The 18,482-nt window shown below is 40.7% G+C and overlaps 1 protein-coding gene across 5 annotated transcripts in view; it reads right to left on the bottom strand.

Annotated features, from left to right (window-relative positions):
• Positions 1 to 18,482, bottom strand: part of FSTL4 (follistatin like 4) — a 208,679-nt gene that overhangs the window by 25,192 nt on the left and 165,005 nt on the right. For all 5 annotated transcript variants that reach the window (XM_054516443.1, XM_036391608.2, XM_036391604.2 and 2 more), the window contains 2 exons: positions 13,362 to 13,528; positions 2,315 to 2,435 (listed from right to left, as the gene is read on the bottom strand). In XM_054516443.1, coding sequence (XP_054372418.1) covers positions 2,315 to 2,435; positions 13,362 to 13,528 — 288 coding nt within the window. The remainder of the gene's footprint in view (positions 1 to 2,314; positions 2,436 to 13,361; positions 13,529 to 18,482) is intronic.

Below are 18,482 nucleotides of genomic sequence, written 5' to 3' on the forward strand. Positions count from 1 at the left end.
AAAGTAGATCAGTGCTTCCCTAGAGGAGACAGGCAAGCAGATACACCCTGAGTTCTGGCTGATTTGCTTCTGTCACATTCTCTTACCATTTTAGTCCAACACAAGAAAGCAACACAAACCCTTCCATGCTGAAGATGAGTTTTAGTTTGATACAGACAGACAGAGACAAGCCCCAGTGCTGAACAGAGCCCATCAACTACACTTAGATTCTCAGCATCTTCACTCAATTCAGCTCGGCTCAGTTTCTTCCCTCTACTCCTGTCAAGAAAAATTCCTCAATTTGTCCTTTAAGTTACTAAAACTGAGGTTTCCCTGTGAAAGGCTCTGCCTTGGGAACCCTCTAATGCATTTGAAGGCAAACAATGTTCTCCTGCCATCAGGGCTGTCACCCCTGCATCAGCTGCTGGAGGAAACTGTGACACAGGCAGAACAGGAGGGAATATACTGATGTGGGCAGCCACATCAAGAATTGCAAAAACCCAGCTTTGCAAAGCCTAATGGCTCACAAGGGAATATCAGATGCTGTGAGACAAAGATTTCTAGACCCTGCAGTGTTTTCTAGCAAGCCTGAGTTGATACCAGAATGCAAGGCTTTTTATTCTGTATTTAGTGACTATATAGCATATTAAAAAGCCCACACAGATAGTGTTTTTTGTATAACAGCATTATTCTTTTGGTAAGAAAGCCCCCATGCAGCCATGGTATGAAACTTGCACTTAAAAAGAAATGTGATCTTTCAATAACAAGTTAAATCGAAGTGGCAAGCGTGAGTATGGAACAGATCACCCCCTCCCCACACCCCATCCAGCTTTCCTCTCATTCTGGTTTAAGTTTCAAAGCCTTTGGGCCTTCTATTCTCAGTGCTGATAAAGTCTACATTGTTGTCTGCCAACTAAACTCCATTCAGGCCTCATAATACATCACATAATAGACATGGGATTAAGTTGTTAGCTGGCTTTTCTTTCAACTGCCATTCATCAAACAAACAGCACTTTGAGGAAGGAAACCTATTTTCTCAGCTGCAGCATACACGACTTAGTTATCCACATTGCTGAGATTTACAGTTTACTTTCCCAAAAAGATGACAAATTATTATGTAGAGACATTAAGTCAGCTTTCATTCAGATCAACCAGATACTTCGTGCTCTCCTCCAGGTACTTGTGTGGGGGGGGGAGCACTTAAACACATCCAGAAGACCTGAAGTCAAAACAAAAGCTCAAAACAAAACCACCATGGCTCTTCTTAAGATGCAAAAGTATCCCTCTTTACTGTTTCTCCTCTCACTGCTGACCTCTGTGTCACCTCTGTGACCTGCTCTTACCAGCTGAAAGCTCTCCTTTGTGCAGGTCAACACACACCTAGAGAAAGCAATACTAGTTTTCCTTACAATATATACCCTGTAATAAAGTTACTGAATTTTCCTTAAAAATAGAGACATTCATACCAGAGTGCATCCCATAGTGTACATCCCATTTCATACCAGAATGTACCCGCAGTTATTAATGGGCCCCCCTGTCCCCTGTTCTGGAGACATTGCTGGGCACCATCAGCACAGGTGAAAAAGGGTTGGAAGCTGGAAAATGCTGTTGCTGCTGTGGAGGTGGATCCTCTGTGGGCTGGTCCCTTGATGAAATGCTGGCTTAACTAATGTAATTTTAAACTAAATCCAACTGAGTGAGTTTGAGGTCAGGAGATAGATAGTGAGCACCTGAATATCGTTTCCACTAGGCACACATGTAGTCCAGGGGATGGAGGTGCATGAGAATGCTGGAATTGTCTGATTCTCTCACCTGTAAAATGATTTGCCCTCAATTTGCAATCCAGTGAGCCAGTGTAAACAGCCCTCAGCAAACCAAGCTCAGTACAACCAGGTAATAGCCTGGATATATAGATGGAGGTTAGCTGCTTTTGAAAACAGTGCTGTATTTATTTAAATATGCTGGGCTATTTCATGCAACAGAAATTATTTTCTGGAAGAAGAAATTATTGAGGCAACACTTCTGTTGACAAAAGTAGTAATTACTTTAAGAGATGCTTGGAAACGCTGCTCTTAACTCTATGAAAATGTCACTGACAGCTTGTTTAACAATGAAAATACCTCCTGAAGCCCAAGGTAATTATACACATCCCCCCTTGATACTTTTATTTTTGACTGCCTGTGTGACAATGCGAGTGAGCAAACCCCAAGCTGCATCTGCTCTCATGCACAGATAATTTGGGCTGTGGCTTTACACATCTCTGTGTGAATGAGGTTAACACACCACTTTTCTCAGGGAATGTTTTCATGGAATGTCACATATGCCATTTACTAACCATTCACCTGAAGGATGTGGGTCTGATACAGCTCCTCATAGCCGTAGGCATGACAGGTGTAATTGCCCATGTGAATAGTTGTTACCTTGGTGATGTAGAGGGAATCATCTTCTCCAAAATCCTGAATGGAACAAAAGACAGGAAAAGTGCCTTATTATTTAGTAACAATATTTTAAGCACTACATGAATGGATACTTCCTGTTCAGAGGTTTTGATAGCAATGCAGCCTGGGGACACAGCTTGAATTTTGAACAGTAGGCTACAAAGTTCATAAATCAACACACAGGGAGAAAATGAGCAGCGATTTAAGAGTAAGGTAAAGTGACTCATCTGAGAATATGAACTTTTGTGCTTGTTGCTAACAAGGTGCTTTTTGCACATAAAAAAGATGGCCATTTCCAGCTGTTTAATTTATGGGGGAATTTAATATCTACCTGTTAACCTCAGATGCACAAAATGCTAACATTTGGGTGGGTTAAGGTTTCCTTTATCTGTGCTGGTTCTTAGAAAATGCACTGCAGCCTTGAGACCTGATGAAAAAGAACTGAAGCTCTTTGTTACTTATCTCAGACAACATCCTAGGCAGGAGACAAGGAAGAAGACAAAAAGCCTTTTCTCAAACATACCTGTTTAGTTCTGTAACTGCTTAATAAGTATCTTTCTTCCTCCCCTTCATCTTTCTAGACCTGCTCTTGCATTGTTTCGATTTTTGATTACAGATGGGAAGGATCTGAGTTATTAGACACATTTTGGCACTTGATTATGCTGTATCCTAAGCACCCTGCTTAGGAATTTATTTAAATTCATTATTTATTTGTTAATTTCCATGTTTATTTACTGAATTATAGCTAAGAGAACCACAGCACTGATGGCTAAATGAAGCAGCTTCTCTTGTTACTCCACCACCCTTCAGAGACTCTGCAGCTTCAGAGTGTTTGTGTTTCTATGCAAACTGAGGAGGACACATTTTAAAATAATTCATAAGCTGAAAGAAAGATTTTTCTGTAATCACCCTCACATGTGAAGTACGCTAAATTGAACTCTTTGAGTAATTTCACTGCAATATTATGGGAAAATTCAGCTTTGGGTCAGGGTGGCACAAACCCAGTACAACAGGGTGAATGCTAGAGAGTGGTTCTGCTTATGAAAACACAAGGATTTGTTTTCAAAGCTCCAAAGTGCAGCTGGAAGCCAGCCTGCAGCCCAGTGTGTGCAGGGAAAGCCCTTCCAGGAGGTCCTGCCTGCTGCCACCCCCGTGTCTGGGACATGCAGCAGTGTGTGCAGTGAGGAGGTGACAGCTCACTGCCTCCTCTGCATGGCAGAACCCACCAGGGGGGACAGATTAAACAGGAACATCACTTTGATCTGCTGGCTCCGAGTCCAGAACCTGGGTCCTGATTTCTTTGTGCTGGAGGAAGGGAATCCACACACACAAGTTCTGATGCTGCTCCTTCCCTGCTGCACCCGTGGCAGCCCCAGCGCTGTAAGGAACCATCCACATCCACCTGCTGCTGCCCAGGACTCAGAGATCACAGGCTGGGGTTGTTTGATCAGCACATGGGCTGATTTCTAAACCCAAACCTTCTGGGGCTCCTTACATCTCACATTTCCTGCCTGTTCAGGGTGCATGTGCTTTGCAGTTTGAACCTTCCTTTGCAGACACCACACTTTGAACAGTTTTTGAAGGAAGCTGTGATTCTGCAGCAGACGTGCAATGCCAGCTGGCAGCCTTCAAGAGAAGTACAAAACAGCCCATCTCCTGCAGCATGGATTGATCTGGCACTACTTCTGTCAGCTCAGGAACCTTCTCCAAAATCCTCTGTCTGGCATTAAGAAGCATCTCCATGCCTCACCTCTCAGTGGCGGGTCAGCACTGGCAGAGGGGAGAGAATCCTGAGAGCTTGCCTAGTTGTTAGACATGTTTTAAGGCAGGTTGAAAGTGAGCACTGAGAATTAAGGAGTTTACTGGCAGGACACAACCCTTCCCAAAGCACAAACCTTCACCTGAGAGGGCACAGACACACCCACAATCACAACCTGGTTCTGCTGGCTGTGCTGCTCCAAATGTATGAACAATTATAAAGAATCAGAGTAAATCCATAGATTATCTGAAATCCATTATCTACAATCAAAAGCATCTAAGATATTATTGTAACCTTGGTGTCAGGCATCTATGCTATGGGATAAGCTGGTTAAGTTTTCCAATACATTATTACAAATATCTACTCAAAAATCCCCATTTCAAGCATTTGTCTGTTTTTGGTCAGTTAGATCTTTCCTGATGGAAAGCAAAGATGCATGAGTAACTGCTAATGGAAAAGACACCAACCCTGTTCAAATGATACTTGCATGAGATACAGAAAATTCTTGCACTAGAGGAGACTTAATAACAGTTTGTGTATGTTAAAAGAAACTAAAATTGAGTTTAGATTAATAAAAGCAGGGTGGCTACTTTAATAGAATAATTTAGTTCAAGAGTTGTGGAAAAACAGGACAATATAATCTTCTCTATTTAAGTATGTTACTTCCTTTAAAATATCACAGAAAAATATTCTGAATCTTGGTTTGTGCTCTGTAATTGTCTTTTTAAGGATGATCTTTTTTTTTTCCAGTGCATACAAATGTATTAATATAAGCAAAAAGCCATTGCACAACTAAACAGGTGCAACAATATTGTATTATTAACTTCCTTTCCACAAGTGTTTTTCTTGAAAAAAGGGGCTTATATTGGTAAAAGCACAGTTTGTGACTTTTAAAATCTCTTTTCTGACTTCTAGTGTTTAAAGAAAGTTATCAAAGATGATTTAGGTCAGCACCATATCACCATGTCACACATAGAAGGGAATTATCAACCCTGTATTAGAACCTGCACACACAGAAAATTCATATATAACTACACAATTGTTAAGAATTAAAATGTTTAGGAGTGGGAAGGAGAAAATGATTGTGGCATTAAATGTTTAACACTGAACCTTTTGTTGCTGCAAAAAGTAGACTGAATTCTCTAACAAATTAATGACTTTCTGTGTGTTTATTGCAGCTCACGGTTTTCTCCCTGTGTTTCCCTGTGGATATAGTTAGTACATTAGGATTGCACTGTTACATTTTATATCTATGGATGCATTCTTATGCACAAGCACTTTCTTTGTGTATTTCATAAGGGTGTATTTGGAAGTGCTGTAAAAACCCAAGCCCTGGAGCATTAAGAAATGATGAGTCTTTGATTCCTTAATAGCCTCTAACTTCACATCCTGCAGCCAGGAGTGCTGTGTTGCAGTTGGAAGCTGTGAGATGGATTTGGGATGGGTCCCATATCCCCCTCCACGCTGCAGTGCCCCTGGGAGCTCTGGGGAGCTGCTCACAGCCCCTGCCCTGTGCTAACAGGGTGTGAGTGAGCACTGACAGCTCCTGAGCTGCTGCTCTGGTCTGCTGACACGTGGGTGGGGTGGGCAGAGGGAATGGGAATAATTCACCATGGGAAAAAGCAGAGGAAATAATTTCACATATTTTGACTTAGTTAAGATGGCTTTTGCTTGTTAAGCCAGTTCTCCAAGTCACCACAAGCCTGAAAGCAGACAGAGCAGAACAAAAACATCTATAAAACTAATGCAACATAATTCTTCTCTCCCAGCTTTAAAACAGTATTTTGAGGCTGCCAGGGAGGCTCAGCAAGTGCTGCACACCCCAGGGAGCTGTTACTGCCCTACCTGACCCCAGTAACGCCCCACAGTGAATTGAAAAGACATTTAAATGTATTATCCCATGAAGAAGAACAGGCAATCAGTAGAAAGGCAAAACCAGCAAGTTCTGAGATATACTTTGGTGTTCCTCATTTACCATGGAAGGTGAATTACCATGGAATCATGGAAAGGTTTTGGCTGGAAGGGCCCTGTAAGCTCATATGGTCCAACCCCCTCTGCCACCTTTCACCAGACCAGGTTGCTCCAAGCCCCATCCAACCTGGCCTTGAACACTTCCTGGGATGGGGTGTCTCTGGAATGGATGTGAATGCTCAGGCATGGGGTATCTCACCATTTTCTTGTGAAGAGGAAGAAAGAGAAGTGATGAAACTAGAGGGAATACCCATCTAACTCCACAGAATCATAAGCCCTAAATCAAAGCAGCCAGATAAGGGCAGGGTGTTCATCACCTCTACCTTATGAATTTCATTATAAAGTAATTTTTCAAATAAAAATAATTCAGAAAGCTATGCTTATAATTTCTCATAATTGATAAAGTCATCTAGTGGCAGCTGATAAATTGACTTCTCTAGCAGTTTGTATCACCTTTTTTCTCCCTTTTTCAAATAAAAAGTTCTCTGTCCTTCATGAGCTCCTTTTGTGTCTTGCATTTACCCTTCAACCAAATGATTGATTACATGACCTCAGAATATGTTTTAACTTTTCAAGATTTAAAAAATGCATCACCCTGCATTTTACATTGATAACAGCTTGGAAATCTATAAAATATTAAAAAAAAAAAAAAGTTTCTCTAAAAAATAACAAAGCAGATCCTAGAAAATGGATATATACCTTTTTTTTGGTACAGTATTTCCTTTCCATCACTACTGATTACCCAAGGCATTGGTCTTTCCAAACACAAGATTTTTCATATTTATTTATCCCATTCCCATTCTAATGCATTCCCTGGTCATGCACTCTGCTGCAGTTCAGGGACACCGTGCTCAGAGATGTGTAAAACATTGCATATTACTTATAAATCTTGTTCACATTCTGTCTCGAGTGAATTCCAGCCTGTGATTGTAACAGCACAAATCTCTTGCTCTGACACCCAGGAAGGAGCTGGCAGAGAGGAGCCACATTAACCCTGGATGCTGAGCTGGCTGTGATGCCACAGGGTGCAGGGCACTGCCACCCACCTTTTGCCTGTCTCTGATTTTCATGAAGCTTTCTAACATGCCTTAGGGTTGTTCCAACATTTTAAACCCTTTAATTTTTTGTCAAAGTTTCTTGGTTTTCAGGAAGTTTGAAGAGGAGTGAGCATAGATGCTTATTATTTTTTAGGTTAATTTCCAGTTGCTTGAGAAAAAAAACCCCAAACTTGACTTCAAACCATAAACAGGAAGAAGAAGCAGTAAAGTCAATCCCACTGACATGAAGGCAGAGAGTCCCCACATTCCCAGCTCTCAGGGAGGGCCCACTGGCACCACTCACCCCCCAGGATGGCACTACGGGTTACACCCTCCCTTGCTCAAGCCATTTACACCCACACAGTGATTTTAAATCCATCCAAGTCAGATACTGAATGCTCCTAATAAATACTGGGCAGGAGGAAAGCCCTAAAGACAGTCAGTACCCTCCCACCATGATGGTTTCAAGTGTTCATAGCAGAAATAATGGCAGAGGGAATGAAGTTCCCTGAGTGGTTCTCCTCTCAGGAGATTTGCTTTCCTAATACTATTATTACTCCTCCTCCTCCTCCTACTAATTCACTCCATTTTTAACCCCTTCCATTCCAGCCCCTTCCCAAGCCCAGGGAAGCTGGAGACCTTCTCCACATGGTTTCAGTGCTACTGACAACACCAGTCCTGGCAAAGGGGCTTGCTGGCGTCACCAGTTTTCCACCGAAACCCCAGAATGGTTTGAGCTGGAAGGGAACTTAAAGCTCATCTTGCCCAAGCCCTGCCATGGGCAGGGACACCTTCTATTAGACCAAGCTGCTCCAAGCCCCATCCAACCTGGCCCTGAACACTTCCAGATGAAGAAAAACACCATCCTGATCTCACAGTCACCAGCAAAGCAACCAGTATTAATTAGTTCGAGCTAAAAAAGCTTGTCTGATCCTCAGTGTCCTAGAAATCTCTCTCTGATAATGTTTACAGGATTTTAAAACAAAATGTACCCAAGCATTTAATGAGATTATTATTATGCAAAATCTACAACAATGGCTATCACTTTGGAAATGATTTCTCCTTACTAATGAAATGCCTCTGATCTTTTTTACAATAGATTTATGAGTGATTCATATAAAAATGATAAAAACTAAATTAATCATGGGTCCTTAAATCACTTTCTTTGATGCTTTTAATAATTCATTTCTAGAGACAAGCTGAAAACTTATGCTTCATTAATATTATTTGTTCTTGGTTTTACACATCACTTTGGTCATTTATATGGAGAGAAATTCAGCCTTAAGCAAATGCTAGAATACTGTTGCAAACACAGCCTGATGGGGCATTAATTTATCTTCTCTTGTTTTTCTGCTCAAAGAATATAACACAACATGCTGCTGAGTCAAAATTTTTTTTTGCCTTGAAAATATGGACATGAACTTCCTAGATAGTTGTGTAATTATAATACAACAAAAAAATGAGTGAGTTTTATATCCTGAGAAACTCAGAGAAAACATTACAAGGAAAATGAATAGTAAGTACATTCCTCTAAAAATGCAAGTGGATACAATTTCTGTAATCTTCATTATGACAAAATGTGAGACTATATATTCAGAATATACTGTCAGTGGTAATTTTGCACTTAGCCTCTATTTTAGAGCCTGTAAATGCATTAAGAAGCTCTAAGAAATTCCATAAACTTTCATTTGAAAGAAAAAACTTGGTTGTAAATATCCAACTTTTTGTAACTTGCTCCCATTGCTGCATCACTGCAGTATCTAGGATGGCGCAGGGTTTGATCATTTAATGACCCAAATTCTACATTAAAAGCATCAACAGGAATACATTGTCTTCATACAGACTGTTTTAATGAGAAAACTAATCCCAGTGACTTGCACTTTAAAGACTGGCTGTTTGCTTTGGGTTTCAAATCTTATACCTGGGAAAGGGACATTTTCATGAGCATGCATGAAATGTGTCCCAAGACAGGTGGGCACAGCTCTTGTAAGGGCCATGAGATGCACATGGAGGTGATTTCCCAGGAATCCAGGGGAAATCCAGCGGTCAAGGCTGTGGTCTGGAGCTCTGTGCTTGTCCCTGGGTGGGATGTTTGGAGAGAGCAAGGCTGTGCCATCCTACCTGACACAGCAGAAATTAAGAACTCTGTATTTACACAATTTATATTGTGTAAATATAAACATATAAATTTTATTTTTGAACTAATGACTCAACACCAGGGTGAGTTAAAGTTCACAGATAAAACTGAAATGAGTAATTAAAGACACTAATGAGTTTAGGCTATACCTACTTGCATTACACTTGGTAATTCACCAAATTCTTATCTACTTCTTCACCATATTTGTTTTCTTATGGTAATCTTATTTTTCACCATGCTTCTGAAGGAGCAACTTATATTTATAAATTATATCAATTTACACATGTTTCTCTAGAGATAATGCCAAATCATGTGAAACAATACCCTATAAATACTATATGCATTTGACTCCATGAGGAGTTTATTTTATTCTCAAATTGAGGAATGCTTTCATAATCACATACTTGAGAAAACATATCACTTGTTCCTAGGAGGCAAAAGTATATTATTTTGAATGATGACACATTTTAACCACTTCACTTTTGTAGTCAGAAATCAATTTATAGCTATAACAAATTTATCAGTTTCAGCTACATTATAGTTATTTTCTGCATGAGAAAAGTTGATGTGACTTTATTAAAGTGGAACTGCAAAGGGGCTTCTAATGGATAAATAATATGGATGGGTAATTTATGGAGAAATAATATTTTTATGCTAAAAGCAATCTTAAATGTTTGCAAGAGGAACTGTTTAATTACATGTACCATTAGGATGGTTCTTTTGCAATAGCTATGTGACAACCCATAAACAGAGCTCCTATAGACAGGACATGACAAATTGTTATTAGTTGCTTATGAAAGCTTCTGATTAGGAGAGCAATGAAAAATTATAAATATTTTGTTGCCAATCAAGATATCACATAAAAGTGATTTAACTAATGCAGTTAAACAAGGAGGCTTTATAGTCCTTTTCAATCTTTCAGTTCTGTGCAAATTTAGGCTTATCTAGGCTTTTGTTGCCTGTCTTAGTCCCTCCCAGTATTTCTCTGGAATACAGGTCACCTTCTCAGATCACATTTGTCATGAATCTGGAGAGAATAAAGCAACAAAGGACACTTCAGCAAAGCCTTTCCTCTGCTGCTCTCACACCTGCTTGGCAGGATTCTGTTTTTTTCAGACTTGAGCTTCTAATTTCATTTGATTTCTAGAATTAGCATTTAGAAGAGAAAGAGTTTAATTGAAATATAATACCAGGACTTTTCCAAGTATGTGACTATCCTGTAGGTCTGCGATTAGCAATGTGCCAAGAGCAGGGAGGATTTTCTTGAAGTTAAAAAGGTACAATTAATCTCCTGTTGCACTTCCAATTAGCCAAATTGCCAACCTTATTGTGAAAAGCAGAAATGCAATTGAGTTTCTGCTTGAGGCGTACTAAAGGAAAACTGGAGTAATTTAATTAACTACCTTCAAGTACATTAAGAAGCACACTGCCTTTACTTTCTGCTGTCAGGGCCTTTAAATAGATTATTGTTTAATGTGAGTTTGTGTACCCACATAAGGCTGAAGCTTTGAACTGTCTGCTGCCACCCCCTGACCTGAGCTGTTTGGTGTTTAGGAAAAGACCAAGATGAATAGAGGGATGGAGCACCTCTGCTATAAGGGAAGGCTGAGAGAATTGGGATTCTTCAGCCTGGAAAATAGAAGGATTAAGGGTGACCTAATTGGGTCCTTCCAGTACCTGAAGGGAACCTATAAGAAAGGTGGAGAGGGACTTTTAAACAAGGGCATGTAGTGACAGGAGAATGGGGAATGGATTAAAAGAGAGTAGGATTAGATTAGATATTAGGAAAAAAATCCTACCTGTGAGGGTGGTGAGGCCTGACACATGTTCCTCATAAAAGCTGCAGATACCCCATTCCTGGAAGTGTCCAAAGCCAGGCTGGATGAAGATTTTGCAACCTGGTCTAGAGGAAAGTGTCCCTGCCCATGGCAAAGGGGGTTGGAATGAGATGAGCTTTAAAGCCCCTTCTAACCCAAATCATTCTGTGGTTCTATGTTAAATAAAAGGCTGCATTCAGCAGCTGAAGGACCATCCCTGCTGCCACCAATTGCTTCAGACGTGCAGGTGCCCATCCTCAGTAGCCAGAGAGTAGACATGCCTGAGCGCGCGCATCCTACATAACACCCACCGGGAAAGAGGGAAAATAAAAAATGGCCAAACTGTGCCTCCTCAAGCAATCAGACCAGAATACAGACAGCAGTGTATATACAGAACATAAAATATTTACAGAGTCTAATTAAAGATGAAAAAGTTGTGGAGGTGTTCATTAGACTAGAAAGGTTGATGTTCACTAGTAATAGGTGTTCTATGACAAGGTGATAGAGGTCATAAACCGGTATGTGACACATTAAAATTGAGGCACAAATCTTGTTTTTTCTCCTTGTAACAGCCTCAGAGTGCTCTTCTGGTATAGTTTCTCAGTGATGTACTAGTTGAAACAGATCAAAAACTGATGTTTTTTTTCTGTATTACACTCCGTGGGAATGTTGAATCATTCAGGAACCAGTCAGCTCATGTGCAAGGACATAACTCTGCCTCTTAACATAGAATCACCAATGAGAAACAGAATTACTTATAAGCAAACCAGAAATCCACTTGGGCTGGTGCTGAATGATGTGAGGAACTGGCATTTCAGTCTGTAAACGTATTCAACATTCTGTTTAAAACAGTAGGAGTTGCAAATGAACCCCCAGAGCCAAGTGCCATCAGTTCTTCAATAATGTGTTTCTACTCTGGTTCTTGAACTGTCATTTTGGGTCCAGTTCACACAGAAACTTTAATTCTTTAAGATGTCATCATAACCAAAATTTCATAAATGTCAACTAAATAAATGAAATTTTCATTATTTTTGGCCAACAAATCCTAAGACCGCTCTTTAGCCTTCAGAGGCTCTGCTGCATTTCTATGTCAAGCTCAAAGCAGTGACAAGAAATACAAAAAAATTTAAGAAGATAATACTTGCTGTGATGAAAATAAAAAGATGTTTAGATGGTTTTAATTACTAAGTTTGTGCACACAGTAATTGCCTATACATGGTGCACATGATTTTCCTGCTAAGGAAGAGTCAACAAATAAAGCACTGAGATTCTGTGTATATTTCTGTCCCATGTGCTGTAATTTTCACATTTTACTGCAGAAGAATAAACCAAAGATTTTTCCCATTTCAGCAATCCTGGATACACAACAATTTAGGGAGCTATAGTATTGACTGTAACAACTCTGAATTGAGTGGTTATCAAATTAACAAGAACTGAACAAAAATATAAATCAACTCTTGCTGCAGTGTAATTAAAATAAAACCTGATTTACCATATACTTTAATGAAAAGAGAAATGAAATACAGACCATATTTTTTGTACACTACTTTCCACTCTCTCTGTAATTAAATGTTATTAAATAAATGAGTAAGTTTGTACCATCATTCAGGTATTGTCTTTACTACCAACTATGACTCAGAGATCAGACCAGCGCTGTGAATTAAAAGAGATTCATCTTCCTTCCTGTGAGGGCATCGCCACACCCTGCCGAATAATTTTTAAACTGCTTGGCAGAAATAACAGCCAAGGAATGAGAAAAGAGAATTGACTCAAAGGCAAGAGAAACAGGAGGATCAGAGATAAAAACAGATTATTTGGTGTAAAGAGAGGAGAGACTCATAGCCACCGCACAAATGTTTTGTTTCATCCTCTTGATGAACCTGTTTGATTGTACTGGGAAAGATACCCCTGAGGAGTGAGTGGTCTGTAGAGCTCTTTTCCCCTGAGTTTTGAGGTCTTTGGAGCAGAGGTCCAGACAAATGAAAGAAGCACCAGTGAAAGGAGCATAATTTCATATAACTTATTCCAAGTACTCCTGCTCTCCCCTGCACATACTCTGCTTTGCTTTTATTCCTGAGACATATTCACATAAAACCTAAATATTGCACCAGCTTCTGCTTTCCATAATGATATGATAAAAGCTGCACCCTTATAACCACCACCTGCTAAAGGGGGCCATACTCAAGGTATGAGAGACAACGACAGGAGAGGCTCAGGACGTACGTTGATGTCCTCCAGGTCGAGGAAGTTGAGCACGACGCCGTTGCGCTTCCAGACGATGGGCGGCCGCAGCGCCCCGCGGATGCTGCACGTCAGGACAGTGCTGAGGCCAACGGTGATGGTGGTCACAGTGACCCTCTGCTCCTCAGGCAGGCTCAGCTGAACCACCTCTGCAAAAGGCAAAAGAACAGGCACAACATCAAACACCACACAGGGAAGCTGCTCCTGTTCTCCCCTCTCAGACTTCTGTTTTCATTCTGGGAATAACTTCAGGGGATTTTGTCAAGGAGATGGGGTACCTATGCTATACAAAAAAATCCCATCAACAGTAAAGCCAAGTGAGAGACAAATTGATTCTGCCTCAATCAAACTCCCTGTGCTCCTTTTCTGAATCATCTTAGCTACAGCATGAGGGCACTAAGATGGTCAGCTGGCCAGCCTGGCTGCTGTAGTTTATACAAAGCAGTCAGGAACAGGAGGACAAGTAAAGGCTCTCCAGTTTGAGATCATCTGGGCTTGTTCCTCTACACCACTCCTCTCTACAGCACTTCTCACTCCACTACCTCTCTTTTGTAGGAAAGCCTCTCAAAAGCTCTCCTACCAAAAATGGTACCTCAAAAGGTACCATTCTTGTACCTTTTAAAAGGTACAAGAATGAGTCATGTTTGTTCCTTAAGGAAGAATTAAGGTCAGACTGCTGCCACTGAAATATAGATAAACCTAGTTTCAAATTGCCCAAACACTGGAAGTTACCAAGCTTGAAAACTTGTTTACCAAACACAGCTACATATGGCACCTGATGTCCTAAAATATAAAAGCTTTCTAATATTTTATTTAAATAAAAAATCCTAGTTATTTTGACTTAAGTGTGTCACGCAAAGGAAACTCCTGCCATCTCTCTGAAACCACACTATGTCACATCGTTTCCTTCTGGCCACTGACATCAGTTGTGGCTGCATCTTTTGCCATGTGTGGTCACACAGAAAGGTCAGATCTGATACCAGAACTACCCTGGCTGCAGATTGCCTTTATGTAGCCTTTTGGCAGCAGTGACAGTGCCTGGGCAGTCAGGCCATATTGTCCAAGCTCCCCTAGCCACAGCTTTGTAATTCACAGCATGGCTTTTTTGCTTCCTCTCATTCCCAAGCTCTGCAATAAGTAAACTGTATTGCATGTAAATTATGAAGACTGGTCTTTCAAGGCAGTGGCCCATTGAGAGGAACAGGGAATGTTCACAGCTGGGGTTACTTTGCTTCAGCCAACTCCAAAACCTGGGCTGGGGAATGAAACAACCTCTCCCAGCACTAAGGTTCCTCCTTCCTCATGTCCACTGGTGACAACAGCAGTAAAACATAGATGAAAGAGACTGATGCTGCCTCACCCAAGGCCAGGTGCTCCGGGAAAAAAAACCCTTCAAGCAGTGGTGACACTGCAAAATGACAGAGAGGGGTCAGGTTACTCCCTCCTATCAACTCGTAAAGTTACTCTTCATCCTGTCCACTCACCTCACAACTCTGTCATTACATCCCACACAAGATCTGAATGTCACTTGCATGGAATAAAAATGAAAAAAAACCCACCCAGTGTTGACACTTGCAAGCACAATTTTCCACCTTTTCACATATTATCTAATTGAAAAATTGCTTTAACATCTCTTGAGTAGCAAACCTCTTAAATCTGTCACTAAAATATTCAGTGTATTTCAGCAGCCTTGGGCAGCCTGGACAGACTCAGTGCTCTGGTATAGCAACTGATTGTGAAGAATTAGTGCAAAACCTGCTTGTGAAAACATACTCCAACAGCTCAGCACCCCTTCTCTTCTGCTTCTTCCACTTAAGTGAGAAGCTAACGTGCCACAAAGTGTTCACCACTGTGGATCTGAGGCTGACTTTGGGCTGCAGGGTCCATACAGCACTGATGTGTCTGCCAGCTGTGAGCACTCCTCTCACTTAAAATTCCCAGTGCTATTTCAGGAAGAGTACAAGCTGTTCTACATAAAAGGTAACTGCAGTTTTGATAGATGGTTGATCAAAATAAGGAATGTTTGACCAACGTGGTGCTACTATTTGTGTTATGGTGGCTCCCAGAGGCATTACATGAGAAGACTGACACAGTCTGACCATCAAACCTTAAAAATCAAAAGGGGAGATGAAGGAATATTGGGAAGACAACATTACCCATTTAAGATCACTGAGCAGGCTAGCAACTAAGCTGGGAAGACATAACATGTGAGTAAATCACACTGCCTTTAGGTACCTGCTGGAAGAAATCAGGGATGTGGCAACTCAGGGGCAGTGGGCCACAGGAATAGAGATGTCCCAGGGAACCACTGAATGATTTGGGCTGGAAGGGACATTAATGGCCATCCTTGCAACCCCTGCCATGGGCAGGGACATCTTTCACTTGACCAGGCTGCTCCAAGCCCCATCCAATCTGGCTTGAACACTTCCAGGGATGGAGAGCTCATCCCACCACCCTCATCCAGCTGCCTGAAGCATGGAAACAGCACATAGGGGCTAATAATGTAGTTATTTTCTACATAATGAAGAGCTTCTTTTAATGAATAAAATATTTGGAGTGCACTTGACAGGATAAAGAACTGATAATTACAATAATTTGTAGCATGCAGTAGGGCTAATGAGGACATCTCCTCTTGAGGAGAAATGAAATAGAGGGCCATTCATTTACAAGAGAATTGTTTTTTCATCTTAGTGCTGTTTTCCTTAATTGCCTCTGCTGTTTTTCATGGTGCCTCGAGTTCCCTGGCACATGCTGGGCTTCCATAAGCTCCTTCTTCAGCAATGGTTTTTCAGTGCTCTCTTGCAGTGGAATTTAAGGCTTCCTGCCCATCTTGCAAACAATTGCTAAAGAGGCTTTGGATTTTGCTTTTTAGAAGCAGTAATGAAAAATACATTAAGGTTTAATTAAGAAGACACCTTGCACAGCTGCCATTCTTGGATGAACCATATGAGGCCAAGAGATGAGTTTTTTTGTTAAAGCATGTAATTAGCACAGACCACTTTAACAATACAAACACACTCCTTTTTAGAGTATTTCTATGGAGTATATTTGACAGCATCTTATTACCAGTACATTTGAGGGACTCTAATTAACATCTAAAAGCCTTTCTACTAATACAGAATTATTTTGTGTGGTTTCAGTTATTGCTTTTTTGTTTTCAATAGAAAAAGATTTCCTTACACAAGCAGGTGTATTGGAGAGGAGACAGGACTCCCTAAGATGATGTGAGGGCTGAGCTTTTTAAAACTCTTAAAAGACTCAATATTGTATTAAGTTATAGAGCTTAGACACTGCTGCTGTTGGTTTATGTGCAAAAATTATTCAAGTCACCATAATGATTTTGTGTAGAGCTTCTAGATTAAGTACCGAACACTGTTCATTTTATTTTACAAAACCTTTAGGAGATAAAAGGATTTTTACCATGAGTATAAAACTGAACAGAACAAATAGGCAATATTCAAAGGGTGCTCATTTGCAGAAGAAAACAAGCTGGAAGAGAATTTGGTACTAAAATCAAGCAATGTTATGTTCATTTGGAAATCCCACAGGATGAGGCATGCAAACCATTTTTCTACATTCCACAGGTTCAACCAGTATCAGTTGTTGCTGACCATAGTTACCAAGTTGTGTCAAAGCTGATACTCTGGGATTTCAGCTGAAGAAGCTCCTCAGCTTATTCCAGCTTGAAAGAAGTTCCTGCCAACTATTCTGCCATCAGAGAGAGATACTATCATCAGAGAATGGGATGCTATCATTCTTCACTCGATTTTTAATGGTTCCAGACAGGGGTAAAGCCTTTGTAATGATCCCTTTAAAAAGGAATTGCTGTAAGGATGTGCCTGTGTATCAGAGGACTGGGACTAATCCCTGATCATGTAGATGAAAGACACCAAATGTGGAACAAAATCAAGGTCAGTGAAAGGCAACCAGGACACCACAAACTCTCCAGTGGTGATGGCAGCAGCTCAGTGCCTGAACACCTTGTGGTTCAGGAATTAGGGCAGTGCCATCTCCAGACCCTTATTCAGGAGGGTAAGGAATCCCTCCCTGCATGCTGGGGGTTAGTGCCAAGGGGTTATTCAGGGGAGGGACCACTCTTGTCCATCCTCTCCCACCTTTCCTGCCTGGTATGATATTCAGCCTGAAGCACTGAGCACCTTTGGTGACCCAGCTGTCACCATCTTGATGGTCTTACATTAAATTTCTTGCAATATCAGGACCCATGGTGACATGTGAGAATGTGAAATCTTAGTAATTCCTTTCCTTGGAAAAAAGTGTCAAGATTAATTAAACCTCTCACTGACCCCACCAAAAAATAAAGAACATTATGAATTTTTGGGGACAGATGTGAAGTGTTGCAGCTGCTCTCTGAGTTTCACATTTTCTATCCTACTGGGACTGTAAGACACAATTAGCATCAGTTGTTTCATTGCCACAAAAGCAATAGTTGTCTCTTTTAGAAGGTTTATTTCAGCATTTTTAGGAGTTAAAAAGTTTCTCCAAATCCAGAAATTCCTTAGCTTTGAGACTGGGAAGTCTTTAGCACAGGCAAGTTCTGTCAAAACAATGAGACTTTGAACAGCCACTATCTATATTTAAACTATGGTATTTCAGAGTTTCCGAAAAAAAAAAAGATACAAAACCACTAAACTCCCTGAAGGAATTCTGAGAGCCAGTTTTCTGGCTGAACATTTTCCTCTGTCCCTCCTCTCCAGTGTTATTTAAGGTGCTAAGCTGGAGTTATACAGAGTTCACAAGCTCTGCATACTAATGCAGCAGGTATTACCTGTTGTGCTGGTTTATCACGGAAATCTTTTTCTCTGCTGTCATTTGCAGCCCACCAAAGGCAATCATAATTTCACAATGAAGACATGTATAACTGAGGTCATTACAGGGAGCAGCCTGGAATGAACATTTATGGAGAAAACCTCACTGATGTAGCATGGCATGGAGATAATTTACCTGGTGATGTTGGGCACCTGCCTTTACTTATGCTGCACTACCTACAGAAACAGATTTCACACTTTAAATAGTGCTTAATATAATTAATTAGATCTCTTCCCTTAAATCTAAAAAGAAAATACACATTTCAATGCATTGTTG

This window comes from Molothrus ater, chromosome 15 (genome assembly GCF_012460135.2).
Source record: "Molothrus ater isolate BHLD 08-10-18 breed brown headed cowbird chromosome 15, BPBGC_Mater_1.1, whole genome shotgun sequence".
NCBI classification, from domain to species: Eukaryota; Metazoa; Chordata; class Aves; order Passeriformes; family Icteridae; genus Molothrus; species Molothrus ater.